General features: G+C 40.5%; 2 protein-coding genes across 9 annotated transcripts in view; both read left to right on the forward strand.

Moving 5' to 3' along the window:
* The window catches only part of PTPN13 (protein tyrosine phosphatase non-receptor type 13), a 115,233-nt gene extending 101,107 nt beyond the window's left edge, over positions 1 to 14,126 (forward strand). For 6 of the 7 annotated variants that reach the window (XM_083833852.1, XM_083833854.1, XM_083833851.1 and 3 more), the window contains 13 exons: positions 355 to 425; positions 2,086 to 2,147; positions 2,866 to 3,022; positions 3,347 to 3,523; positions 4,807 to 4,889; positions 6,125 to 6,180; positions 7,107 to 7,210; positions 8,434 to 8,582; positions 9,214 to 9,304; positions 10,023 to 10,360; positions 10,894 to 11,109; positions 12,261 to 12,323; positions 13,279 to 14,126. In XM_083833852.1, the coding sequence (XP_083689978.1) occupies positions 355 to 425; positions 2,086 to 2,147; positions 2,866 to 3,022; positions 3,347 to 3,523; positions 4,807 to 4,889; positions 6,125 to 6,180; positions 7,107 to 7,210; positions 8,434 to 8,582; positions 9,214 to 9,304; positions 10,023 to 10,360; positions 10,894 to 11,109; positions 12,261 to 12,323; positions 13,279 to 13,356 (1,645 nt within the window). In that variant the 3' untranslated portion in view covers positions 13,357 to 14,126. The remainder of the gene's footprint in view (positions 1 to 354; positions 426 to 2,085; positions 2,148 to 2,865; positions 3,023 to 3,346; positions 3,524 to 4,806; positions 4,890 to 6,124; positions 6,181 to 7,106; positions 7,211 to 8,433; positions 8,583 to 9,213; positions 9,305 to 10,022; positions 10,361 to 10,893; positions 11,110 to 12,260; positions 12,324 to 13,278) is intronic. The other variant, XM_083833849.1, reaches the window with a different exon arrangement.
* A 147-nt stretch (positions 14,127 to 14,273) lies between these two features.
* Positions 14,274 to 27,066, forward strand: part of AFF1 (ALF transcription elongation factor 1) — a 105,756-nt gene continuing 92,963 nt past the window's right edge. For both annotated transcript variants that reach the window (XM_083833859.1, XM_083833860.1), the window contains exon 1: positions 14,274 to 15,148. The gene's annotated coding sequence lies outside the window, so the exon portion shown is untranslated. The remainder of the gene's footprint in view (positions 15,149 to 27,066) is intronic.

Below are 27,066 nucleotides of genomic sequence, written 5' to 3' on the forward strand. Positions count from 1 at the left end.
ACCTCATTTTTGAAATCTTCCAGCCATGCTTGCTGTTCTTTGCTCCCTCCCCACCTTTCTCCTCTGTTCTGTCAGAGAAGGGGAAGAGTTTTGAGGTCAAATCTTTTTGTGGGAATCCAGAATGAAACTCCATCTCTAACCAAGTCTTGGTTCCTTCCCGAAGTAGGAACTAACCAAACTACCAGTGCTTTTATCTCTATTATGGAATATTTTAAAGTTCCAGAGCTCTTGTAATAGACAGAACAACTAGCAGTTCTACTGGTCATCAGATATTGATGTATGTATATGCAATAATTATGCTTTTATTGATTTATATATGTTAATACACATTTCTGTAAACATTTCTTTTCATAGAGATGGTCATCCAGTGCTTCCAAAATCCAAAATCCCCGACAGCTCAAATTCATGGTCAAAAAAATCTAATGGTAAGATTTGCTTGGTTACTTATTGCAGGTGAAATGCATGTGTCCATGAACATGAAGGAACTTGTATGCATCTTAAGATGCTATCCAAGTGCAGTTGCTGCACTGCAACTCCGTGTACTGAGATCAGCTCCAGCAGGTGTCTGCTGGCTCTTTGCTTTAAAAGCTGCACTAAAAGAGATTCAGCAATAGTCTCTCTGTGTTTCTGTTTCTACTGAAATTTAGAAATTTTCTCTAAAAACAAGCCAAAGGAGTAAGTTCAACTGATCTTTTTTTATGATATACTTGTAAAAATAATTATAATAAAAATAATTATTCTACTTGTGTCCCGTATCTTCTGACGAGGCATAAAAATATCATTTTGTTACATTTGCAAGGGCTTCAGGTCACCTGTTAATCGTTTTGCAGACCAAACAAGCCCAAACTGATCTTATCATTCCCCTCCAGTTTGTTTACATTGGGCTGTTTTCCTCCTCAAACATGGTGTCTCCAGTCACACACGACATTGAGTGAGGCTCACAGACAGGCCAAGCAGACAGAAATAATTGGTTGTAGTTTTCTGTAGACAGCATTCCTGTTAGTGCTTCCTGAGTGAGATGAGATGAACTTCGTTTGGCTAAATAGTACCTTGTTCACTCACTTAAATTCAGGATGTTTTACCACCTACATTTGCTTCCCTGCTGAACCAATGTTTATGCTGTCACTGTCTTAAGCATTTGTTTCTTCCATTAAAGTGTGGTGCTTGGCATTTGTTGTGATTCATCAAGGTCTTGTTTTTCACACTTGCCTTTAATGTATCAAGATAGTTTTGAATATTGATCTCACCTTGTAAAATTATTGAACTGTTCCATTTCATTGTTGTTCACATACTCGACAACTATGCTAAACATTCTGTTTCAAAAGAGTTAGTCAAGATATTGATTAGGAAGATGCCTTTTAACTGAATCTTCAAAGATACCACCTTAAACTCCCTTCTCTTAGATGACTTGTCATGCATAGGTTCACAACAAGCAATTCTTACCTTTTGGTAATTTCATCTAAACGCTTCTCAGCTTGTAAAAGCATGTGTAAGGAAATCCAGAACTCCACTAGAAGCTACATACACAGCATCAAGTGGTTCCTCTTTGTCTTATTTATTATACCAGTAATATGATGTCTGACATAAGCAATGGTCTTATGTATCATGGTATCACTCTTTTCTTGACCAAGAAGGGAAGGTACCTTACAACAAGGACCAATATGTCAGATGATGTTTATTGAAAAATAAACAAGCAACAAATTACCAGATGTTTGCAGGGTTGTAATCTATACATCTGAAGGGAAAGGAAATCATATCCTGTTTCCCTAGAATGCCAGTGTTGCCTTTACACGTTAAGTTGTTACTCTATTTATTAACATTTGTCTTTTTTTAAAGTTGGTTATTTTTATGAGGAGTCAAGCTTCCCCTTCCATTGAACTTTATTTTATTATGGCTTTTTGAAGTTTTAGTTTGTCAGATGTAAGCTTGGCAATGTCCATTAATCAGACTGGCAGACATGTTACTCATTTCACAATATAATACAAAACATCTTGTTTATTTTATAATAATAACTGATGGGGACTAATTTAATTATGGTAAAAATAATGTTCTTAAGTTGTTGATTTTCTTCCCCATTTTGTTTAGGCTGTTCTCATGGTGATCCCTGTGATAAAACAGAAAAGACAACCGATGCTTATGGGCCCAAGGTAAACATTTCCTCTATGGTGCGCATTTTCATTAACTAGAGAAAAGAATATAGTTTACACAAGTTAGAGTTTTGTTCCTTTTCTTTTTTTAAAGAAGAATTTAGTTTGACTTAATGCACTGTTTAATTATGCAAATCCCCTGTTGCCATTTGTTATGAAAAAGCAGTGATGATAATAAATATGCTAGTTTTGGGAATTCATCTTCTCTTTCTTTAGGATTGCCTTATAGAAAGACAAGTGATCTTATGAGAGGATGCAAGGCTATTATCTATTCTCTTCCCAGTTCCTGCAGATACTTGCATGTTACATCACCAGATTGCTTTCTCCTTTTCGCCTTTGTTTTTTTTTTTGAGGAAAAGGTGTAATGTGGCACCAAAAGACTTGAAGCCAGCACATTTTATTGAGGATATATAATGTGAAATGTTATTGTGTGTTTTCTTGTAGTAGTTAATTCTTCATCTCTGTGTGTTTTTTTCTTAATTACTTTCTTTCTTTTCCTTTGCTAATGTCATTTGAAACTTCAAACAAACTTTAAAGCTGCCAAATGGGCAAGTAGAATTCTGCCCACCCATCACCCAGCTGTCTGAGATGAAATAGGATATGACTAGTTTCTTTGTGCTTTTTGCTAAGTGGAGCTGTGTGCTTTTTACTTGCTAAACTGCTTAAAAAGATGCCAAACTCTTTAAGAGTTAATTTGTAGTGTTCTTCACTTTATTAGGTCAATGGCAATGGCATCCTAGGACCATCTCATGCAAACACAGAAAATAACACCCACCACACAAAAGGACTGATGAATCTCACAGGGTCTGGAGATGTCTCTTCCCTTGGCTTTGCCACTCAGATAGCGGATTTTTCTAAACACAGTGACAAATCAGGTAAGAAGAGATGAGATAAGGGACCATTTGTTTGCGGGTGAAAGAGAATCAAGGTAATAGAGTTTGAATAGACTGAAATTAGTGAAAGCTAGGTTGGCAGTCAACATTAAAAGATCATCTTCAAGCCCCGTGGTGTGCTCTTGAGGAATTAGTTCATGTTGGAAGTAGATATATGAAAATTAGATTTTGCGTCAGAGGGAAATGAGGGAAAGCCACGATAGCAGCTAGGAATAATGCCTTGCTGTCTGCCCCTGTCTTTCTCCTCCTCGTCCGCCCCCAACCCATTTTGGGAAAAATTGACATTTTATGCTATGTGTTTCTCAGAAACAGAGGTTCCAGATGATGAATATTATGATGAAGACGATCACAATGAAGTTGTCCAATACCTGTTGGATGTTGTAGATGAGGAAGCCCAGAACCTCTTAAATCGTAGTAACGCTACATCAGATGCCCAGAACCTTCTACACATCAAGAAGGCCACATCAGAAGATCATCTGTCAGGTACTGTGAGCCACTGAAAAAACAGATGACTAGAAACAACATGCCTTGTGAAATAGGTGCTGAGTAAGCCGCAGCAAGTGTGACAGGTGACATTGAATTGTTTTCTGAAGTGAAAGTTTCCAAAGTAGACTACAAATGGTTGCTGTTTCCAGTGAACTTCAGATGCAGTTAGTATGTCAAGTTCTAGGTTGATAAATCTGAATCATTGCATTCAGTAATCTGGGAGAAAGAATCCTGTTCTGTTCTCAAATTGTTTCATGAGTGGAATTAGTGCCTAGGTACCTAGTTCTTTAGCTGCAATCACACTTTTGGCATTCCAATGTTGCCTTGATCGCAGATTGCAAAATTTGGAAATGTATTGAGATCTCTCAAAACCAAACAGTTTGTTCCAACATGCGTTATCTCTTAGGAAAACCGTGCATCTTTTCAGTAGCTGCTTCTGTTTGTGCAGCTTTATTTTCTTTTTTTTTGGTCTCCTCAGCTGCAGTTGTTACTAACTGAAACTTTGTGTGCAGTATGATTTGTTGTTCTTTGTGGTGTCATGCTATGGATGCTCCCCACTGCTCAAGCAAGATGCTTGCTAACTTGTATAGAGTTTCCTTTCAGAATTGAAGATAAACCTTCCAAAATTGTAACTACTTCAGCTTTTTTGCTGCTCTTTAAGTTCGTTGGCTTATAGTCACCTGTCATTATATTAGAAATCAAGGAATACTAAGGTTCTGGGTGTGCCAGGACCTTACCTGAGGAATATCATTTTTTGAGCTCCACTACTTGCAATTTCTTTTAGCTGCGATCTCTTTGCAAATGAACATATATTGTACATTTAAGACAGGGCAGCAGAGAACTGCTATAGCAGCCAGTTTTTATCCAGAACTTTTGATTAGGACTTGGTAATACAAGGAGAGAGTAGAAGCCTTGTTTATAACCGTTGCAGGTCTAAATGTAATTGAATTGCAGAAACACTGTTGACATGGGAATCTGATGATTTCCTAGCACTGGCCTGCCCGTCTGTTACACTGTGGAACATACATTCTGTTAGCTGTGCAAACAACCTTGCTTTTAATCACAACTCTTCTAGTTAAGAAGGAGGAAGCTGTAGGTCTGATTCTCCAGCACGCTGGTAGTAAAGGGACTTAAAAGTTGTTTCTTGATTATTCTGGCACCTGTGAATCCTGTTACACATGTTTGGCCCTACACAGGAATACATGTCTGAGAAGGTAGTTTCAGGATAACTTTCATTGTGTTCATGCTGTGTCTTCTGCATTCTGATTTTCCTGCTACAGTAGAAATGAATGGGAAGCTGACAGAAGATAAGTCTGAAGATACTGACTGTGATGGGTCATCTTTACCTGAAGATTTTTCAGAGGTGAGATGGCAATAAGATGGCAGACATGTCTGCAGATTTTGTTGTGTCAGTCTGTTTTAATTTATTGTTTTACTTATTTGCATAGGCCTTGTGGAAATAACCTTAACGTGCATTTTAAATGAAATTATCTTTATCAATAGTAGCTTTAAATGGTGTATAAAAAGTTATTTTTGAAATAGTGTATGATTACTCTTTAATAAAATAATTATGCAAGAGAACAAAGCATAGAATTAGCGTAAACTTTTTCTCATATAAAACCAGTTTTTGTTTTGTTCCATGTGTTGTTGTTTTTTGTGATAAAATACCTCATTAGTGTTACTTCAGTCATTTCATCTCAAAAGTTGCCTTGATTCCTGCTCAAATAAGGGAAGTAGTCACAATGAATATTGTGTAGATTTATCTGTGCAACATATAAATTTGAGGCCTCTTTTCTCCTTACTTTTTGCTAGAATTCTTTCATTAACTTGAATACCTTCTACGTGCGATTTACCCTACATTATTACATGTCCTGTTCTATATCAGTCACTAGATGCGCTAGTATGGTTTCACACTTCAAATTATCAGAACTCCTTTGTATCTGCCATATCCTAGCTGTTGTGGATTTCTCTGTCCAGTCAGGGAGAGCTGAGAGACAAAATGGCAATCTGGCTCTCTGTCACGTTCTCTAGGAGATCCAAAAGTAAAATTAATTGACTATGGCAGTGGAAACTTCCAGGATGGCCTAATAAGCATAAATCATTTTGGAGAGTTGTTCTTTCTCCAAAGGAGAATTTAAATGCCCTCTTCTTTGCTGAGTCATCTTTGTCTTTTGAGTAAGACATAGATAGGAGTACCTAGAATTTAGAGGTAAAGCCCTGTTCTGTTCTTTATGGCAGCGGTGGCTTTTCAGGATGCCTAAGTGTTCACTGTCAGACTTGCCTCATAAGAGGTTTTTAAGGATTACAAACAAAAAAGTCACCTGGAAAAAATGTGGATGGCTTTACTGCTGCCATGAGTCAGGAATAATTTTAAGATAGCTGTTGGCCTTGTTACAGTGCAGCCTTCTTCCAAGTGCTCAGTGTTCTTCTCTGTTATTTTGCATTAGTGAGCTAAAATAGTAAACTCTTACATTATTTGATGCTCTGAACTTAGTCCCCTTCAGAAAAACTCTGTATAACTGCTCACATCCTTGATAATTTAGAGTGGATGAGCATTATGACTATGATCTTGATGTGTGTGTTTTTCTCTTCCACTAGCCAACGCACTTAAATGGTTGTGAAGACCATTGTGAAGAAAAAGCTGTGCCAGAAAGGTAAGATTTCTAGTGTTGCTTGAAAGTAAACCGGTGAGATATGAAGCTCTGAAGAGAGCTGTTACAATGCAAATATAGCATATGTGTGTGTGCAGGGGGAAGAGGGATACGGATAATTATTTATGTAATGTCTTGTTGAATTGCTGTCTGCCTGTTCTTGTTATTGAAAAGGTTATAATTCACCTGAACGTTAGTCACCTTTCTGTGGTTTACTGTGCCCTGGCTGTATTTATTCCTTTGATATATGGTTTCAACATGTAATTAGGACGTGTGTGCAGTCTGTTTCCACTTGGGTGTTTGGGGCTTCCTCTTCTTACATGGAAAACTAAGGATGCGCCTGGCCACGTTTCCAGCTTTTGCTTCGAGACACCTTGAATCTTGGAAATTCACACAGTGGTTTCTCTGTGCTAATATTTGTCCTTAGTCTAAATAGTGCTTCAGTCAAGATGTATGTGCTTCTGTTTTGATAAAGCCTCTGGAAAGTTTGAGTTGAATCTTGGCTTAAACAGTGCCGTTATGTTGTGTAGTTACTTGATATCTTTATTGCCATTCTCAACAAAGGTAGAAAACTTGCAGTTTAAAATAGGTACCCTAGTACATACGTGTTGAATTATGTGAATGGTCCAAATATTCTATTGGATGTTATTTGCCTGCTTTGCCTTTGAAATGTAATTGCAGTGATTATTATTACTAGAGTAATATTGTCCGAGTTCTTTCCCCACTGTCATCTTTTTTTAAATCCCCAGTGGTGATTGAAGGTGATTGGAAAAAAAGTGGGTTGGTTTTTTTTTTTTTTTTTTTGAGATCACTTATATGGATCTGGTCCAGAAGAACTCGTAGCTATAAATTACCTCCTGGTAATGTTTCATTAGATTGCAAATGTGTTATCTCTGGGTGTTGTTTCTTATGTTCCTTGTCTTCTGTAGGTCACCTCCACAACCTCCCTTGAGTCAAGCAGATGAAGATGAAATCACGTGGGGAAGCGATGAATTGCCAATTGAATCAATCAACCAGGAACGTGTAAATAAAGGCAAGAACTTCAGCAAATAATCAACTGAAAACTGAGGATCACATTAAGGAGACAATATGTCAGAACTGAATAGTAAAATGTCTAGGATGTGTTTTGAGGGTGTAGTGATAGGTATAATGGGAAATATAACAGCTCCACCACCCACTGGAAAGGATCTTTACAGCTGTAGTATCTGTGTGAGAGCTGATCAGAACAAGTATTGTCAAGATTTGGCCTCTAGTTGTAGTAGAGTTGAAACCAGTTCTCTCCCATAGCATCTATCTGACAAAAACTGTAGCAACATTTGATGGTTTGTGTGGTTTAACCATGATCAAATCAGTATCTTGTGTGCTTGAAGTAGTACCTGCATGTTCAAATTGTGCAATATTTTCCCCCTATATTGAGTCTCAGTTTTCCACTGTTGCTCAATTTGGCAGGGTGAAGTACTGCGAAGTCTGATGCATTTGGCAGAAGCTAGTCTTTTCCTTTTGAGATAGGATTAGAAATGTTAGCTCCTGAAATTCATACACAGTAGCATTTTGTCTGTAGTATCTGTATTCATTAAAAGAAGTAAAGAATAATCCATGTAAACCTTTTGCCTAAGCTAGTAGATAAAAAGACACTTAATTGCAATAGCAGAGACTTCTGGTTTATGAATTTTTTTGTGTTTCAGAGGAGCGCTGAAGGTCTTACAGGAAGCAGGCTTTATTGGAGAAAACAGTGTTTTTAATGCATCTTACAATTAACATTTAAAAGCCATCTTGACTTAAAAGCGCTACAGATGAATTCACAGGATGTGATTTTTATTTAACTGGAGACTTCTGAACTCATCCATGTTTATATTTATGAATTTAGTAGACTATTGTTTTTAAGAACCTACATTTAAAGTATATATGGAGTTTATTTTAGTTTAGTTATTGTAAGTTCAGGAAAACATTCCATTTGGTACCTGGATTAATGAAAGCCAATTTTGCTTCTTGCTGTTTGTTAGTTTGGTTTTGCCTGTCAAACTGAGGAACTATCTACAGAGGTAGCAAATAGCATTGAAAAGACTGTTTCACTCAAAGATGCTTTATTGGTCATGCCTTTTTTGTAAAAGATAGTAATAATGTATGAGTCACCCCTGCATGGCAGGAAAACCATATATAACAGTAACAAAGAAATCTAGCACCGCACTGCATTTTATGTTGCCTTAATTTTAGCTGTTTATACAGGCATTTAAATCAGCCTTATTCTTCTGCTAGATTTCCCTTTGGTGACAAATGAAGAGATCTCTTCCCTCCCTACTGTGAATGTGCTCCCTGGAGGCAAGTACTCAGGAGCCAAATTGAAGTCGGTCATCAGGATGTTGCGTGGATTGCTGGAACAGGGAGTCCCTTCTAAAGAGATTGAAGTGAGTAACTGTTTGTCCTTTTAGGTCCTTAGGTCCTTTTTTCTAAAACTTTGCTTTTTAAGAGGATGAAACAGTTAGAAATAGAATGGTTGATTCATCACCGCCTTAAAGACCACAGCGCTTTGATTTGCAGCTCTTTAAAAGGATGAAAAGACTTCCTTCACCAAACATCTCTCCCTTCCCCCCGCCAGCTGCTGAGAGATGAGATGAGGTGGAGCTGGCAGTTCAATTCAAAAATGTGTTTACGTCATTCTTATTTTTAGTAAATTTTTGGTAAATTCTTATTTCATTTCTCTATCCTAAATGAATATACAGGCATGGATAAGGTAAATAAATGCTACAAAATCTAGCTGCAGAATCAGAAAACGGTCCTTTCCATGTCTCAACATTGTTAAACTCTCCTTTAGGAGAAGGAGCTGAAGTATTCACTAGATCACAGGGTTTTTTTCCATTGGTTTGTTTCATGGTGGTGTATTTTTTTAGGTATCTGACATTGGCTTCCTTTCTGTGACCTGATTTTTGTGCATATCCACAGTAGGACTATTTTCTTTGTTTCGTGTCTTTGAGAGACTGCTTTACCACTTGTCATCATTCATTGCATTGTAATGTATAAGTTATTTCTTCCTTGCAGAATCTTCAAGAGTTAAAACCGTTGGATCAGTGTTTGATTGGACAAGCAAAAGAGAACAGGAAGAAGAACAGATACAAAAACATACTTCCTTGTAAGTCCTAACTAATCTGACACTGTTGATATTTTGTCTCCATCTGTATGGTCACATGAATTGGATCACAAGTTGAGATGGTTTGATTCCCAGTCCCAGTTCTACTGCTGAGTAGGGAAAAGTTAATGTCATTTTCTACAAGTTTAAATTGAATATTTATAAAGCAGTTTAGTATTGGTAAGCAACAAATTCATGTGGTAGGTAGGAATGGATGTCCGTGGGTTTGGCAGCTATTTGAGAAGGTTCCACTTATTAAATGAGATATATTTATGGAGCCAGAGAACTTTTTTCAGTTTTACCCATGTACATTTGGGAATAACAAACGTATATGCAATTGCCAGTAAGTTTCCTACAATAAAAGTTGGTTTGTTAGCTGGGAGATGAGTTGAGGAGTAGTGAGAACTGACAGAGGCTACCTCTGAGTGAAAAATACTCCAATTCAGTTTCAAAGGTGATGCAGTTTTAGTGACATACCCTGCCTGTCTGTTGGTTAAGTTTCTCCCCTAGCTATCTTCTTTTCTCAAGAAGTACTGACTTGTATCTTAAAGCAAGTATTATATTGTTTTCTGTTGTTTTGGGTTTTCTTTTTAATAAAATTTGGAAACATCTTTGAAGATAAGCACCATGTGAGTGTGCAAGGCTCAGCATCTCTACTGTGTGAAGGTCTGTTAATGTGCATGCATAGCATTAAAGTATTTCTGTTGCGTTGGGATTGCAGATGATACCACTAGAGTACCTCTTGGGACTGAAGGTGGATACATCAATGCCAGCTTCATTCGCATGCCAGTGGGGAACGAAGAGTTCATTTACATTGCATGTCAAGGACCTCTCCCTACTACTGTAGCTGATTTCTGGCAAATGGTTTGGGAACAAAAATGTACTGTGATTGCCATGATGACTCAGGAGGTTGAAGGAGAAAAGATAAAATGCCAGCGTTACTGGCCAGATGCACTCAATAAAACTACCATGATAACTGACAGACTACGGCTTGCTCTAGTAAGATTCCAGCAGCTGAAAGGCTTTATCATTAGAGTGCTGGAGCTAGAAGAGATTCAGGTAAGTGCATCTCATTTGGCATGCTGAGAACTTCTTCCTGGGTGCTGATGTTTTAGTTCTCGTATTTGTGGCTTGCCTGCTTTCAATTGCAATGTCCATGTGGAGATGTAACATGGAGCTTCTCTCTGGCCAATGAATGTTACTGAGCAACTCTTCTGCCTTGCAAGTTGTGCCACTTAGTGACTTTTTACAAGAGAAGGCCTGATGGGCCAGGAGGTGATTTTATGATGCTAGTGTGGCTCTTTATGTGCCTTTGGTCATGTAAACAGAAAGATATATCAGGGTGTAACACTCATTATTCAGTTTGTCTGGTTCATTCCTGTTTTTGATTAACTCAGCCTGCACATTGAACCTTATACAGTTTAATTATCAGCTAGGAGTTTAGCTCGTGGCTTCTCTTGTTTCACTGGATTAGAGACCACTTCCATGGGGCAAATCCGTCTCTTCAGAAACTGCTTCTTTTGAGAACTTACCTGTCTTTTTCTTCATTCTGTGTGTAACATTTTGTTGTTCCTGTTGTTCTTAAACCTCAGACAGGTGAAGTACGACACATTTCCCATCTGAACTTCATTGCCTGGCCTGACCATGACACCCCTTCTCAACCAGATGACCTGCTAACTTTTATCTCATACATGCGGCATGTCTACAAATCAGGACCCATCGTAACTCACTGCAGTGCGGGCATTGGCCGGTCAGGGACCCTCATATGTATAGATGTAGTTCTGGGATTAATCAGCAGAGATCTCGATGTAAGTACCTGACAGGATGGGTAAGCTGTGCTTTTGACTTGCAGGAGCTGCTCAATGGGAGTTGATCAGTGGTTTCGAGAAAATGCCATGCTTTTGAGGTCAGCATGTAGTCCACATCTTAGTGTAACATAAATGAGGATGTAAAACAGCAGCAGCTGTGCAAATATTTCTTTAATGATGATGGGGATGCAGAAGGGTGCAGGGAGAGATCTAACATCTGGTTCTTGGATTAGATCAGGGAATTTCTTTAAGTGTCCTGGTTGTTGAGAGCTCAGTAACGCTATATGAGGTGCCGCCTAACATATTCTAGGTTGTGCTACAAGGAGATCTACTGAGCAGATTTTCAGAGTGTGGCTTGGGAATAAGAGTGTATTGCCACAAGAGCTCAGGCAAGTGAAGGAAAAGAGTTAAAATGCTTGCCGTACTGGCTGGATATACTGACAGATCTGAGAAACTCTTACGGTAAATGACAGTAGAGATGACAGATGTGACGCTTGATGAGCCAGAGATTGATGCACAGTTGCAGAGCTGCTAAAGGCAAGCAGAGTATATGTTTATGCAACTGAATCCCAATCTTAGTGACAGTGTAATTTCCGTGTTTAAAACAAGTAACAAAAATCCATCAAAAACACACAGTGCAAACACCTTATTCTGAGACAGCACCCTGCTCTCTAGGATGATCCACAGGAGGGTGCTAGCCTCCTTAATGTTTGTATCCTTCGCTGGACCGGTGTAGCAAATGTTTTTGTGAATTTTGTAGAGGTGAGCTATGATGTCATCAGCAGGGTTTCCAAGCACCCACTAAATGTCTAGAACTCGTATAGACCTGTAGAAATTAAAAGCGTTGTGTTAGGTTGGGATGAGGGGCTCTGTTTTCTGTATACTTGGTTCCTGGTATGCGTAAGCAAGAGAGCCAATAGAGGCGTACAGCGGAAGAAAAAAGAGAAAGGTATATGGTGTAGGAGGGCCACATCCTTATCGCTCCAAGATAGCTCATGCTGGTAATCTGCCAAATATGTGCAGGATACACTGAATTGTAAATCGTTTCACTACGAAATGTTTCATGTAGCTAGTTGGATTCTTTTGTGTGATGCTCATTTTCTTACATGCAGTATGTCTTTCAACATTTCACTTGCTGTTTGTTTTTGTAGTTTGACATCTCAGACCTGGTGCGCACGATGCGTCTGCAGAGGCATGGGATGGTTCAGACAGAGGTGAGTCTGGCTTCTCCAGGTTCAGCCTTCCGGCTACAGGAAAGATGCTGGAATTCGAACTCTGATGTGCCAGGAAGCCTTTTGTAAGGCATGCAGTGGTTGTCTTCATGTCCTCTAATGCAATGTTTGTGTTGGGGGAATTAAATCAGATGCTCTGTGCTCTTTCAGTTTGTGGTTAAAAAAATAATAGAGCTGGAGTTAGAGTTTTCTTCTTCTAAAGCATATGTTAGAGTAGAAATCAGATGAGCTTTTTTGTCAAAAAGAATTGCATTGCATGCTGAAGAGAAAGCCTAACTATATAGCTGCCGTGAATCGCTGAAACTACTGGAGACATCTTGAAACCACCTTTTAGGCGGAGGTGTTTAACTAGAAATAAATTTGAGTATCTTAGGAGTAATCTGGATCTGGAGCTGTTTAACCTTACTTTGGATTTGCACCACTTTTTGAACATGAAGGACTTGTCTAACTGCAGTTAAAAAATAAACCAGAAAGAACTATCACCCCAAGCTCTCCCACAAAATGAAGATTAGCTCTCAAACCTGTATTGGCCTATAAAACCTAAGATTATAAGATGATAAGATGCCCTGTAATCTGAGTTCTCTATTAGTTAATCTCAGATAGTAATCTGAGTTCTCTGTTAGTTGGAGTGATCAAAGATCTTTAAAGGTCACTTGCTGTCTTCATTTCTGCTTCTGTGAAGTGTTTAGTCTATTCTATTTCACATCAAAAATGAAACGAAAGGATGATAAATGCCCTGTGTAAAACTATACCTTTAGTGGCAGGCAAGTACCTATCCTTGTTTGAAGTTGAGGTTGTATATTTCTCAATTGTCTATTTTTTTGGCTTATTTTACTATAGAAATAGTATTGAAATCAAGTGCTGTGGCAGGTGAGAGTGAATTGCTTAGGTGGTGCAAGCGTTTTTCATGTGTACTCTGATTTCCTTTCCCTTGCAGGATCAGTACATTTTCTGCTATCAAGTTGTCCTATGTGTCCTGAACCATCTCCAACAGGAAGAACAGAGAGGGAAATAAAATAATGAATGGAAGTGCTTTTAAAACAAGGAAGCAAGGAGATCTAAAGACTCTCACCTGTTTTATTTGTTCTGCTAATATTATTCCAGTCATTTTCTTCAGTTGCTGTCAAATGTTTTTTCTAAATAGTCTCTTCATCACTCCAGATAAGGTATATAGTATATGGAAAAGGGATAGCTCATGCAATACCACTAGTGTCTTAAGCCCATGGACACATCTGTGAGATACTTGTATAACAGTAAATAATATTTAATAAAAGCTGCATTTTTTTGCAGCATCCTTAATATGTGATAAAGTACTGAAATAAAAATATTTTAATTAAAAAACAATGAAGAAAAAAATAATCTTATAATACCTCCTGCAGTTCTGCAACTGCTCTGGGGTATTTGTTTCTTCGGGGGGTGGGATAAAGCAGTATTTTTGGCCTGGTCAACTTTATTACGAAGATATTTTACTAGTCTCTTTTAAAAGCTTGTTTATGGCACAGACTTTTTTGTCCTTTTAGTACAGTTAGAACTATTTTATAGAGGGTATCCTGAAATCAGTATTTAAGCTTTAAGAGATGCCTTTTAGCGTAAGGATAGTAGTGAATGTTTACTGTAAGTATCACAGTTAATAATGTTTACTTGATAGAGTTTCATGTATATATTTATATACTTTTACAAAAAAAAAAAGTTGAATTATCAGATGTCTAACCTTATAACTTATTAGGCATCTCTACTCTGTAAATAAAAATACACTTAAAATACACTGATCAGTGGATCTGGGTATTTTTGTGTCCTTTTACTGGTTTCCCTGGCCTAACAGGGCATCCTTCCCTAACACTGTGGTTGCTACACTTCTTACATGATTGGCAACAAAAGGGCCCTCCTGGTGCCTGTTCTTCAGTATCCATTTGAGAAAAGCTGCAGAACTGTGGGTTCCGTTCTAGAGAGCTTCCACACTGTGGTGAAAGGAAGAGTTATTTTCCCTTCCCTCCCTGTTTTTCAGCATACGTGGGTGTTGAGACCTGCATCACATTTTTATGGTGGGTTGGTACTTGGATGCTGTAGCAATGAGCTGACAACAATGGAACCTGCTCTGCTTAAACCAGCCACGTTTGATGGGGAAGGCAGGATACTGAGTCCTAAGTAACTTAGTGTTTTAGTGATACTATAAACAGCCAACTGTTCTGAAAGGAAATCTTAGTTTTATGCTCTGTGGGCATTTTTTGATGATGGAAAAACTGCTAGAAGCGTTCTGCATTGCAAGGGTAAAAATAAGTTCAGAGACCTGTGACTCTCCAAGGTTTCACTCTTCAAAATAGTAGCTGTATTGATCTCACTGTCCTTATCTCAGCCCTTGAGCTTTATTTTCACTGTATTTTCTCCCTGTCTGCCTGAGGAGGGGGAGCGAGAAAGCAGCGTGGTGGTGCTGAGCTACCTACCGGTGTGAAACCACCATATACCCCACAGTGTTCTGCTGTCCCAACCCTGGAACGGTCACCATCTAGCTTATTTAATGGCATTATATATTATTAATGGTAATATAACTAGCAATAGCATGACTGAAGAAAGGAAAAGAGCCTTTTTCACTTGTCACAGTAATGCTATGATCTTTATTCCCTCCAGCTTACCAGCACAGCTGAAAAATTACGCCTTTTAAGAGCAGTGTATATTAAGGAAGGAAAACAAATTGTGTGCATAGTGAGAAGCAGAGGCAAATTGACTAGCCATGTTGACAGTACACCTGTATGAAGGAGCTTTAAAGTAACGAGAGAACATTTTCAGGACTACAGTTGTCAACAGGCAAAGTAAGTAAAGACAGCTGATATGCTGCTACTGTTTTCACAAAAGTAGTGAGTTTAGAGGATTTGGGTATGTCTGGTTTTCAAAAATAAAAAATTACATTATTAAAATAAAAATACATTATATTTAAAGCTGTTAAATTCTTCCCTTAGATGTTTTCATATACAAGACAAAAAGTATAGAAACAGGAACTTTTTTATATGCTATGCTATGTGAAGCCCACTTTTGTATTGTGCAAACAATCTGCACAATACAGCAAACAGCCCATGGGAAACAGAAATCAGTGGAAGATTCCAGGATTTGCTTGTTGTTGTCACAAATACGAAGATCTACAGTATGGTATATTGTACCCACTTTCCTTTTAATGATGGGTGCACCAAAGCGGAGGATAATTAGCTTGACCAAACCTTCCCACCCCCAGGAAAAAACAAAGAAAAAATTGGTCTGAATTTCTTCCCGTTCGTGTCTCAGCTTTGAGGAATTTGATATCCAATAAAGATGAAATTGCTCCTTTGTCTTGTACCTGTTGAGGGCACTGAGAAAGGTGGGTATCTGTCTTTTGCCTAACAGGTGGAACTCACCATCTGTGACACTGGGCTGAAATGGACCGCATAGCTCAAAACTTGTTACCAGAAAATGCACATGCTCACACAATGTCATTGCTTAAGCTTGGTATCCATGGGGAATCAGGTTGGAAGCAAGCAGTGATGTTATCTTTCTCCACAGGGTTAGACTACCTGAAATCTTTATGTCCCCTTAAAAGTAGGTAGAGGAAAAGTGATTGAGAAGCTACTTCCCTGGATGGATAAATACTTTGTGATTTCTTAGGAGGCTGACCACATAATTCTCAGGGGAAAAAAAAAATATTGAGTGCTCCCACACACACACCTTTTTATTTACTTATTTTTTTATTTTTTTTTAAATAACATTGCGACGTCTTGCTGATTAAGCAACCAGGGCATGTTAGAGCTGAAAGGGATTTTCCCTTTTATAGGGTATCTGACTTTCAGCAGGAAGTTTGCTAGACTAGGGAAAAAGCTGATACATACCCCATTATGGCTCTAATTAAAGGATTGTCCTTGTGTTAACAGGGGAAGGATTCTTTTTTCTTCCAAATAGAATTAGCTGACAGAAGCATATGTGCTTTGCTAAATAAGCAGCCCTGTGCCATTAGTAGTTTATCTGTACTTTGGCTTTTGTTGATGGTCTTCCTCTATGCAAGAGGAGGGCAACGGCCTATGAAGAATTAATTCCAATCACTCCTTGGAGGCTGTTCTGAGGACTCATTACTCTTGTTCCTTGAATGCTTCTAAGCAGCCACTTCTTTCACAGTGGGCTTCCTTCTATAGCTAGCTCAATAGCTATCTGGGGAAAGTAAGTACTTAGGAATGATTGAAAACTCTGGATTGCTTCCCTGCATCAACTGCCCAGTGTTTTGCAGGAAGATCTAAAGGGCAGGAGGGAAAGATTTCAAAAGGTGCTTTAAGTAAAAGGAAGCAGGCTTCTTGCTGGGACGTGGGCTTGTTTTCCATTAAAGCTCTCGTCTGTCATCTTCTGACAGTGCAAGTCCAAACAGCCACTCACTTTCTTGGGTGTCCGGATAATTCCACAGCTGCACATACTTTGTTGTCTGTGTGGTGAGGTGGGACTGAGGAGGACTATGGAAGATGAAACAGGAGAAATCTCAGGAGCTGAACAACTCTGTGCATAGTGAACTGCATGGTAGCGAAGGTTTTCTGGAGTGACTCTGCAGACATGGCAGAAGCCAGTGGTATAACCCACCCCTGCAAACCCCTTACAGGAAGGTGCATCAACAGAATGTCTGGGCCATGAGTACTGCATATGATGAACAACGTAGAATAAAGACAAAATCTAAGCTTTGGAAGCTGAAAAACCAGCTGACTTGCAGGCGCTATAATGCTTTTGAAGTGCTTTGGACTTCTCTGCTGAAAAATATTTTCCCACTGGGAAACCAAAGCGGTTTGGCCCCTCATATATGCTTATAACTTCTTGGTTTATGTCATCGTAGTATTTCTCACCCAAACAAACCTGCTATTAATATGCACGATATGTGATGTCTGCTTTAGAGCACCCCAGGGGTAGAAACCTATGGGCCAAGGGCCACCTTTTGTTGAGTGAGTGGGAGGTGTTTTGCCAACATTCAGGAATGTGAAGCATCGTCGGGATGCCAGTCTGAGTTTGTTATGGCATCCACCGATAGTCAAGTTGTAACGAAACCAGGGGCAAACGTGGAATGGTTTGCGGCTCTTCGCCCTGCTGGAGTGGACAGTCTGTTCGGCGCTACCTTTCCAGTTCAGTTAGTTGATCTTGGCCAAACGAAGGGTTCTGGGAAATGTTACTCATCATTTAAGCAGCTTTTGAGAGGACAGCCCAGCAACAGCTATGAATGTTAGAGGCACAGTGAGTTTTGTTGTGTTTCTGTGTTGCGTTACTTGATTTTACTGGTGATACAAGTGTGTCTGGTGTAACCCAGCAGTTATTTTTGTGTAAACTATGAAAAAAGAGCGACTGAGTCACTTGAAAGTCTTGGGAGGGGGTGTGAGCAGTGCTGGTTCATAAAACTGAAGAATGCCTTCTGCAGGTGGCATTCAGACCTGAATTTGAACTTCTCTTGTTGTGCTTTGTTTCTACTGATTTGTCTTGGCTAGTCAAGTGGGCTCTGCAGGGAGCTTTGTTTTGTAATGAGATGTTGGGAGCGGGAGGTTGGTTTTGTTTTAATGAAGGCAAGATCTTGCTGGCTAAAAGAATGGGATCTGAAGGAGAAATTGTTGGGCTGGGAGCAGATTTAGTTACTAATTTGCTTAGATGAGTCCCAGGAAGTGGATTTCATCTCCATTGCTGTACTGTGATGACCTCAGTATTTGTTTGGTTTTTTTTTCCTCTGGTAGGGCTGTGACTGCTACTTGATTATAATAACAAGATTCCCAAACAAAGTGTTACCTCTAAATGAGTCAGCTTGGTCACAGAAACAACCTGGTATTCATTAACAAGGAGCTTTGCATGGACTAATTTGGTTTTTCAACTCTTTTAAAGCTAGATATACAGTATTTCCACATTGTCCTCAAGCAGATAGAGATAATGAAATATCCCATTAAAAACACATGACACGTCTGCAGCTGTGTTTTCACATATGCTCATAATTCTTCTCAATTATGTATACGTGTATGTGTCTCTCTGTGTGTATGCTTTTTAGTTCTTTGAATTTCTTTTGGGGGAAGAACATGTTCAGCACCACCTTTTTCTATTGCTGGGTTGTATTCCACAGACGTTAAACCATTTTTATTTTTCTTCATAAAAATTCTTGTGAAAGCTTTGCTGTGGAAAATAAGGTAGTATGCCAATTATTCAGCCTTTCCTTCCTCAAGAACTCGCTGCATAAGTCTGTTTTGTTAGTTCTTGCATCTCCAGCATCAGCAATGCTTTTGGCATTGCCAGTCAGAATTTACAGGCCCTACTGAAGGCTAAGGACAAAAAACATCTTAGTGTTCCTTCCTTGTAGTGTCACCATCCTTTAAAAAGTTTCAGTGTTACCTCAGAGCACTCTTTATTTTTCATACTGGTTTTCAACTTCTTGAGGTGTTCTGTTGAAATAATCTCATGGGTGCCTTTTAGGGCCAGTTGTGCCCCTTTGTGAAACATTTACGGAGTCTGGCCTTGCTTGGATCATTTTATGGTGACTGTGGATCTGAGTTTCATTCCTCTATTCATCTTCCTCAATGCTGCATGTTCTCCTTGAAATCTGTTGCTCTTACAAATCACTGGCAAAAATCCAGCACCTGGAGTTCCTTTTTCACATCAGGCGTAAGTTTCTGCTTGTACACCTGACAAATTGTACGTAAAAGAATCACACTAGACTCCAATACTTGAAATTCCTACACAGTTGCACTGTTGACAGCAAGTATGTTTTGGATATCTTCTCCCCGGCCCATGAGGCAAATGGAGAACTGGTTAAAGGAAAACTGACGGAGCGCTGGCAATGGAAAATGAAGCCCCTTGTCCCTCAGAATATCCCTGGGTGCTGTGCAGGTGTCGTAACATGACCATCTATCATCTTGGTGTTAAGCAGAGACCTGGCAGACTCTATACGTGCTTCAGAATGTATTCCTTGTCTGACTAATAGCGCAATCCCAAACCCAGGTGTTAGTCGCGTGCCCAAAGGCAGAAGACATTAACATTCCTCTCCATCCTATTGTACTTCTTTTCTACAAGTCTCCATTCCAGCTCCTAGAACATTGCTTCAGCCTTTGACAATGAATGGATCCCCCAGCGCTGAGGTGAGCCTTTGTGTGTTCCAGCTGCTGGTTTTTCCAAAAGTGGAAGGTTCTTTTGTAAATGGTGAGGTTGGGTCTGAATGCATACCCAACTTTAGTTAACAGACTGAGTTAAAGAAAGTATGCAAAAGAGTCCAGAAGATAAGCAAAGGAGTTGTGGTGTTTTCTGTTCCTGTTTCCCCAGCAGCGAATTTCCCTGTGATGGTAGCTGCAGTTCTGCCCTCAGCTGGGCATGCTGTGCTTGGCACTGCAAGGGGCAGGTCCTTAATAGCTGCAGAACCTAACAGGCTTGCAGGAAACTCTGTAAGGACTCAGAAGCACTCTCTAATTGATAAGTGTAGTTAGAAGACTTGTTTTAATAATGAGCATTCAAAACTTCACTGCTCTTGCCTTGAAATCTTGAGTGAGGTAGAATTCAAAGCTTGAGTAACAGCTGGAATTTGGTTCCTCCTCTACCAGTGTTGGGCATTGAGGCTGAGCCTACTGAAATGAGAGCTGAGGGCTTTCAGCATTTTGCACCTAACACCTTCCTGCCTGGGCTGGGAGAGCCAGCTTCGATGCGGTGAGCAGCAGGAGTCACTTGGAAGCTGGACAGAGTTAGGGGATAAAGCAGAAGAGGACTTGGCTATGCACTGTAAAATGGGATCACTTTCCCCACAGCTATTTTGACATTTGTCAAGCAAATAAATTTCTCGCATCAAACAGTTGTGGGTTTAAAAATATCCTGGCCTTGAGTGGTCAAGAGTCAGGACTGTATCTTCTTGCATCTCCTCTGCATGGCCTTTTCGGGATTAGGGAAAGCAGAACGCCTCTAGAGTAGTGCCACCATGGACCCACTGAAGCCAGACCTTTCCAGCCCATTGGAGCCATCCCAAACAACACCAGCAGCTGATAGCCTGTCATCTCATTTGTCTCGTCGTAGTTCACCCTTGCTCTGATGCCCTGTGGGCTGCTGGTATGTTCAAATATGGCCTGTCAGCCTGCCGTGTGGAGTATCTTTGCTTTCCTGTGCTCTCTGTCCATCTGCTGTCATTCTGTCGCTTCTTTATATATAGGTTGTCAGCTCCTCGAGGTCAAGGCTGTCTTTAGGTGCTGGCGTTGTTCAGTGGAGTCTAGGAAATGACAAGGTTTTTTTTTAGCAGTTATTTCTCTAGCAATAATGTCTCAAAGGCCAGTGACCTCAGACTTGACGATTAAAATAACTGGTCCTGGTCCGCTTGATGTATCCACAAAGAAAAATTTCAGCTACAACAAATGAAATTACAGAGTAAGGTCAAGTCTGTTTGTCTCAGTGTTTTTGACAAGCTCTGAATGCTGTGAAGCAACTGTAATGCTGCCTGCTAGCTCCTGAGGCTGGATCTCAGGACAGTGACACAAGGGCATCGTTGTCAGCTCTATTCTGGAAAAGGTTATCATACTGATGCTGCGGATGGGAGCAAGTGGTTATCACGAGGCATTTCCTCCACGGTACTGTGCCCAGGGCACTGCCAGTCTGTCCATCAGCATAATTCGATCTTCTTTCCCCGTGCCTCAACGGAAACGATTCCCAGAGCACAGCTGCCTGCTTTGCTTGGCTTTCCTCAGTAAAACATAAAGCATTAGCAAGCAAAGTTAGATTTATGCAGGAGCTATGTGAGCCAGGCTTGCAGTTAAACAAGCAAGGCTGTTTGTTCATATGAAAATTGTGTGTTTGTCCCCCTGCTGCAACCTGTTTTTCCACGTACCGTTGTTTTTTCTTTCCAGCAGAGCCCTAGTGGTTGTTGTTTTGTATCCCTGGCTCACTGTAAGTGTTCAGTACTTCTGGTGTGCTGCGGTAAGCCCTTCCTGCGACCATTTTGAGAACAGCTCTTTGTTGTTCTTTTCAGAATCCAAGCATGGTATCAGAGGCTCCAAGAAATGCAAGAACCTTCTTCCATGCTCCAAAGTTACAGAGCTGGGCAGAAAACCAGTGCAACTGAGGGAACCACAGCAAGCATGGCCTCCTGGCTTTTCCCTAGCACGATGTATTGTGCGGTCGTGCTGTGTCATGATTCCTAGCTGTCTCACTCCCATAATTTGCTGAGACTTGCCAATGTTCTTGGTATGAGGCAAAAGCACATCAGGACCTGACCCAAGAAATTTATCACCTTATGTGTTCAGAAAGATGCAATGTACTATGTTTAGTCAGTTCCTGCTTATAGAAATTCATCCTCAAGCCCAAAGAAGCACTGCGTGAGAGCACAGCTGAAGGCTGGAATGGAAGGAAGTGTTTTGGTTTGTTTTTTACAAATGGCATTTTAACAGTAGTAAAATCTCTCCCTTCCCACAGAACGTAAGGTTTCCTTGTTTGTTGTGCGTGCAGTGACTCCTCCCAGAGAGGGACCCAGGAGGTAAATAATAGCAACAAAGCCTTGTGCGGGGTCTGAAGGGCAGTGTTTATTTCAGGCTAAAGGCTTCCCCTGTCTCGCTCTTGCCTCAGCCTTTCGAGCAGCTTTTGGGGCGCCAGGCTTCAGGCGGATGGGGCTCTTGGGGTGTTTGGCATCAGCTTGTGCTCGGAGGGAGGGAGGGGTCGTCTTGCACCAATCCTCGTGCCGTGCAGGTCAGATGCAGCTTGCTGTCTGAGCGCGCTCTGGAATTCAATCCTAGCTATTCTTTTTAATTCAGAAGTCCTTTCAGCCTCTATAGCTACAAGGGCAAAAGAGAGCCAACAGAATGATACCGACACCTTTTCAGCAGTTATCTGCAGTGTACTGAGTACAAACTGCAACAGTAGGGTTCTCCCAGGAAAAGGTGATTTCCAATAATAGTTGGTTTTGTTTTGTTTTGTTTTCTCATTTATTTCCCAGGATTGGACACTTGTATCATTCATGGTCTAATTAAGGAAAGCATTATCTCCTGCAGATGTGATTTTAGCAAGTGCTTATTTCCCCAGGACGTGGGGGGGGGGGGGGAGGGGGGGGAGGAATGCGAGAAGTTTTCCTCATATCATTTTCTTTACCATCTTCTGTGTAAAGAATTGCTGTGCATATTACCAGAAACTTTCCTTTTTCCCTTTTTTCAGCCTGAGTTTAATGTTGAGATTTTGCCAAACATGCCCAAGTACTATCAGATGGTAAATCACAGCTTATCTGTAAAAAATTGTTCATGAAAACACACAGAAATTCCAGAGGATAAGAATGCAGACTTCTTTAGTCAGCAAGCTGGAATTGCCTGGTCAAAATAAGCAACTGGTTTAGGTCACTTCTACCAGTAACAGACCCAGTGCACCTGACATCTCTGTATGCAGCTCTACAGGAAGCAATTCAGCTACATTAGCATTTACATTCTGGAGTCTGACTCAGTGCTGTCGCTAATCCTGAAAGGATTGTTGGGGGATATGAAATTCCTCTGAGAAGCTGCTGCCGTCAGAAGTTAAAAATAAACTTTTTTTTTTTTTTGTAAAATGTATTTTTAAGAAGTTAAGCTGTAAAGTGAAAAGAGAGTGCTTTAATGCAAGATTTAGAGAAGTGGCTTTGCTTTCTCCCCTTGCAGTAATTACAGCTGAAGATAGGAAGAGTTTTAAATGATTACAGAAGGGGTTTTGAGCTAGAATCTTGCCCAGCTTTAATCCAATTTCCATAGTCTTAGCACTGCCCTTCAGAGGCAGGTAGAGATTTAACACTTAGAGAGGGAATTTCCCATGGGGGTAAGACTAGCAAATTGAATTCCTCACTCAAGCAATCCCCGCATCTGCCAGGGGCTAGCTTGGACTTCGTGCAGCCCATGACTTCTAGGTGAGATGTGCTTGCACATTGGCTGGCTGTAGAGTGAGTTTGAGTTTGCATAACTGGGAATCAAGCACTTCTTGTAAGCAAGGCAAGTGCAAACACTTGGCAGTTTTCAGTGCCATGTCCGTCTCTCTTCTTACTCTCCTGCTGCATCTCTCCTTTCTGCATGGGCTTCTGGTGGGACTCAAGTAGACCTGAGTCAGATTCCAACTTAAAATGGGTAATATAGCCACCTTGTGCTCTGGTTTCCCTATTGGAAAAGGGTGATGACAATTCATTTTGTCAATAGAACCCAGAGGTTTTCTAATTGTTTTTCCCATATTTCCACTTAGAACATGTTTTACTTTGACATCAAAGAATTAATCGTGAAGACAGCAACCACTTCAGCTAGTTTTTATATGCACGTTTTGCAGCTGACTGTTTCAAGGTTGCGGTCAGTGTCATTATCGGTCCCTTGCACCTATGAATGGAATTCCACCTATAGTGGAATCCCTTCAGATTAACCAGGTTTGAAGGCACGTCATTCAGAATGGCCCTGTGCTGCTTCAGAAAGCAGGCAATACCTTCTTTTGGTGGTATCAGGCCTCTCTCAACAGTTATGGCTCTCTGCAGTGTGACAGTGTGTCTCTTGGGAATGTCTGGATAAGCAGCCGTTCCGTGCTTTCCCGGTTCTTGCAAGGCTGGCTCCATGGGGTTGTGCCTGTGATGTTCCCAGTGTGACAGAAAGAGTAGATTTAATAGAAATGAAAACACAGAATCAGGGGATTCTTCACATTGTGAAGAAAACTTTCAGTATCTTCTGGATTTGCAGTGATTTGCAGGCTCATCTTTTCCATAGGTTTTGTCTTAGGAGAAAGGTGCTTAGGAAGAGCAGTGTGACAGTGTAATGAGCCCAAGCCCAACACGTTCGTAGCCAAATCAGCAGAAAGCAGGGCCTGAGGCACACAGCTCTAACTCAGACCTTAGCATCACTAAGCACAGCTTACAAGTATTCTGTTTCTTTGGTAAAATCTGAGAAGAGAAACAATTTTTTTACATGTCTTCTCTCTTAACTTTTTAATTTGCTTTTCCAGGAGTTAGAAGGCAAGATTTGGGGAAAGTGGGTTATTTATGTGCACAAGACCCTGCACTTTGTGCTTCTATGCACACTGCAGGGCTCAGAGAAAACAGAATGATTTGTCTGCATAAACACCTTAGGTGCTATTAGGTTTCTCAAAGTGCTGTTGCTGATTTAAATACACATAGGATACACTTCCTAGTTTAGCAGTGACTGGGAAGGACTGGCTCCAGTGGCTTAGGGAATCCTTCCAGTCCCAGGGCCTCTACCTGCAATCCCCTTTTCTAATATGGGAATTGAAGCATAGGGATCCTCAAGCTCAGCTCCTGTCTCCCACTCACTTTCTCTAACACTGAGCACCTGTGTCCTTTTTGAGGCCGGGACTCAGCCTGATCATTGGGAAGTGACGTAGGTTTCATCATGTCCACATGGGGCCCATGCTCCCATTACAGTCACTGGACTTGTAGTCACGCCAGAAAAGGTAAAAGAAAGTTGAAACCATTACAGTTAAAGGCTTAGACAGACAGACAGATAGATAGGTAAGTGAAGGTTGAGAAGTCATGCTGTTGACTTAGATGATACAGAAATGAATTAAATTTCTTATTTCTGCTTTTTATGTGTGCTTAATCGGCTGCTATTCATGTTTAATCTACTGTTATTTTTGGTGGGCTTGGGTGGTGGTGTGGTTTCTACATTGTTTGGGGTGGGTGGTTGGTTTGTTTTTTAGTGTTTGCTGTTACATAAGGATTGCCATTTCATCTTGCACGTGCTGAAGCCTCTTTTAGCATGTTAGCTAGCTTCCTGGCATTGGCAAGCTGAAATTTCCCCTTCCGTGATTGTCGCATCGCATGTGAAGGGTTGCCAGGATGCGTGAGCAAGAAGCTGCTGGTGGTGGTGCTCTTGTCATGGTGCTTTTGCTGTCTTTCTGCCCAGACAAGGGAGAATCATGTCCCTGCCTTTCCTGGTCAGCTTAGTGGGGAGCATTTTTATGTACATCTTCGGCTGAGTCCCTTTTACAATGTATTTTGGTTACTGCCCAGCATGTTTAAGTTGCAGTCTCTTAATAATGAGTGATTAATATAGTAGAGCAGTGTAAAGAACAGTGCTGTGCTGCTGTGTCACTTACACAGGATTGGATGTCCTCTTTCCGTGTAAATTGTACTCTGCAGTCTGCACTTTATGAAGCTCACCTCCGTACATGTGGCAAAAACTGCAGTGAACTGCCTCCTTTGCCTCGGTGCCCACCTACAAAAGGAGTTTCTGTTAGCTTTGAGGAGCTTTGCTGCTTGGAATCTGTGCTCTTTTTTAGTTACCCGATTCTGAAGAAACCATGAAGAAGAGAGTGAATAAACTTGCTAATTCCAGCTTCAATTTTGCTCTTATGTATATAAAAGGAAAACTGACCTTTAGGCTTGATTGAAGGTTAAGAGAGTTGACGAAAATCCTTTCTCCTAAATCCAGTGGGCCTATCTCAGGCTCTTTTGATCTAGAATTTCTAGGTTAGAGTAAGGAGAACAGGAAAAAAAATAGGAAAAATGAACCAAAAGGGACCAGGAAAAGAGTTGTGATAGGCTCCTTAAGTTAAAATCTGCCCTGCCCGTTCCTGGCAATGGCCTCTAGAGCATTTAGAGAAATGTTTTCAAATGAAAAAATAGTCCAGACTCTTTTTTTCAAGTAAAAAAATCACATCCTTTTTTTTTTTTCACTTCTCACAGGTGTTTTCTCCCCAAGTGTCCGCTGTCCACTCTCATTTGGATGCTCTAGCATTTAAATTAACATATTTTCTTAATTTTTATTTGAAAGAATCAGAAAATACTGATCACTTAACAATTGTAAAGGATTAGTCACTTAGATGCTGTAGTGCCTGGGAGTAGCTGGAATCTTTTTGACCAAAGAAGAGTTTGTGGGCAAAAAGTAGTCATGGTACAGACCGATGTGTGAAATGATGTGCATGTAGGCTGGTGCTGGGGGCAAATATCCTGCAGTCATTGCATCAAATCCTTACTAACCCACACAGCTGGGAGGAATTAGCCCTTTATATTCGAATATACGTAGGGTTGATTTGAATAGCAAGCAGGTAATAGGTTAGGGTAAACAGACTGGCTGAGTTAAAAAGTGCCAAGAGTTCTGCAGCTCACAGCCACAGAGCTGATCCCAGCACAAGGAACCTGCTCCTTGACACCCAGCAGCCTTTCTGGGCTGATTATCTGGCTGAAGGTTTTGTGGAAGCAAATAATTCAGAGTATTTATGGTGCTAGTGGAGGAAAACCATCTTCACAGGCAGAAGCATGACTTCCCCCTGCTGGCATTTTGCGTAAGAGCAGGATTTACCCTGAGGGTGAGGACGAGATGGCACTCTGCAGCTTGGTAGCCAGAGCTGGAATGGCACAGCGCCCATCTTAGTGTTCCCAAACCCTCTGCTGCTTCTCCTCAGTGCTTCCTGAGGGCTGTGAGGAGGGCACAGACTGTGCAGCACGAGTGTGCACTGGCTGGTTTTAACTGGGACAGGACATGCTTGTTTGCGGGAACGTTGGTGAAGAAATAAATGGGGATTGATTCATTTTTTAAATACTGAAAGATAGTTCTTGATGCTTGTCACTCCAGCATTCACCATGGGAAAATGGGACACGGGAACTTCTTTGAAGCAAAATTGCAAATGTAAAGCTCAGGATGTAGGAAAACTTAAAACAATTTGAGGTGAAATGAAAAGTCTGATTTTATTTCCAGGGATATAGCAACTGTAGAAGTTCAGGATGTGAAAGCAGGCTAGGTGGAAAGAGACTAGGTGGTGATAGCTGTTACATCTGCAGCAAAAGGAAGCCAAAACA

Source organism: Anser anser (assembly GCF_964211835.1).
Source record: "Anser anser genome assembly, chromosome: 4".
NCBI lineage: Eukaryota > Metazoa > Chordata > Aves > Anseriformes > Anatidae > Anser > Anser anser.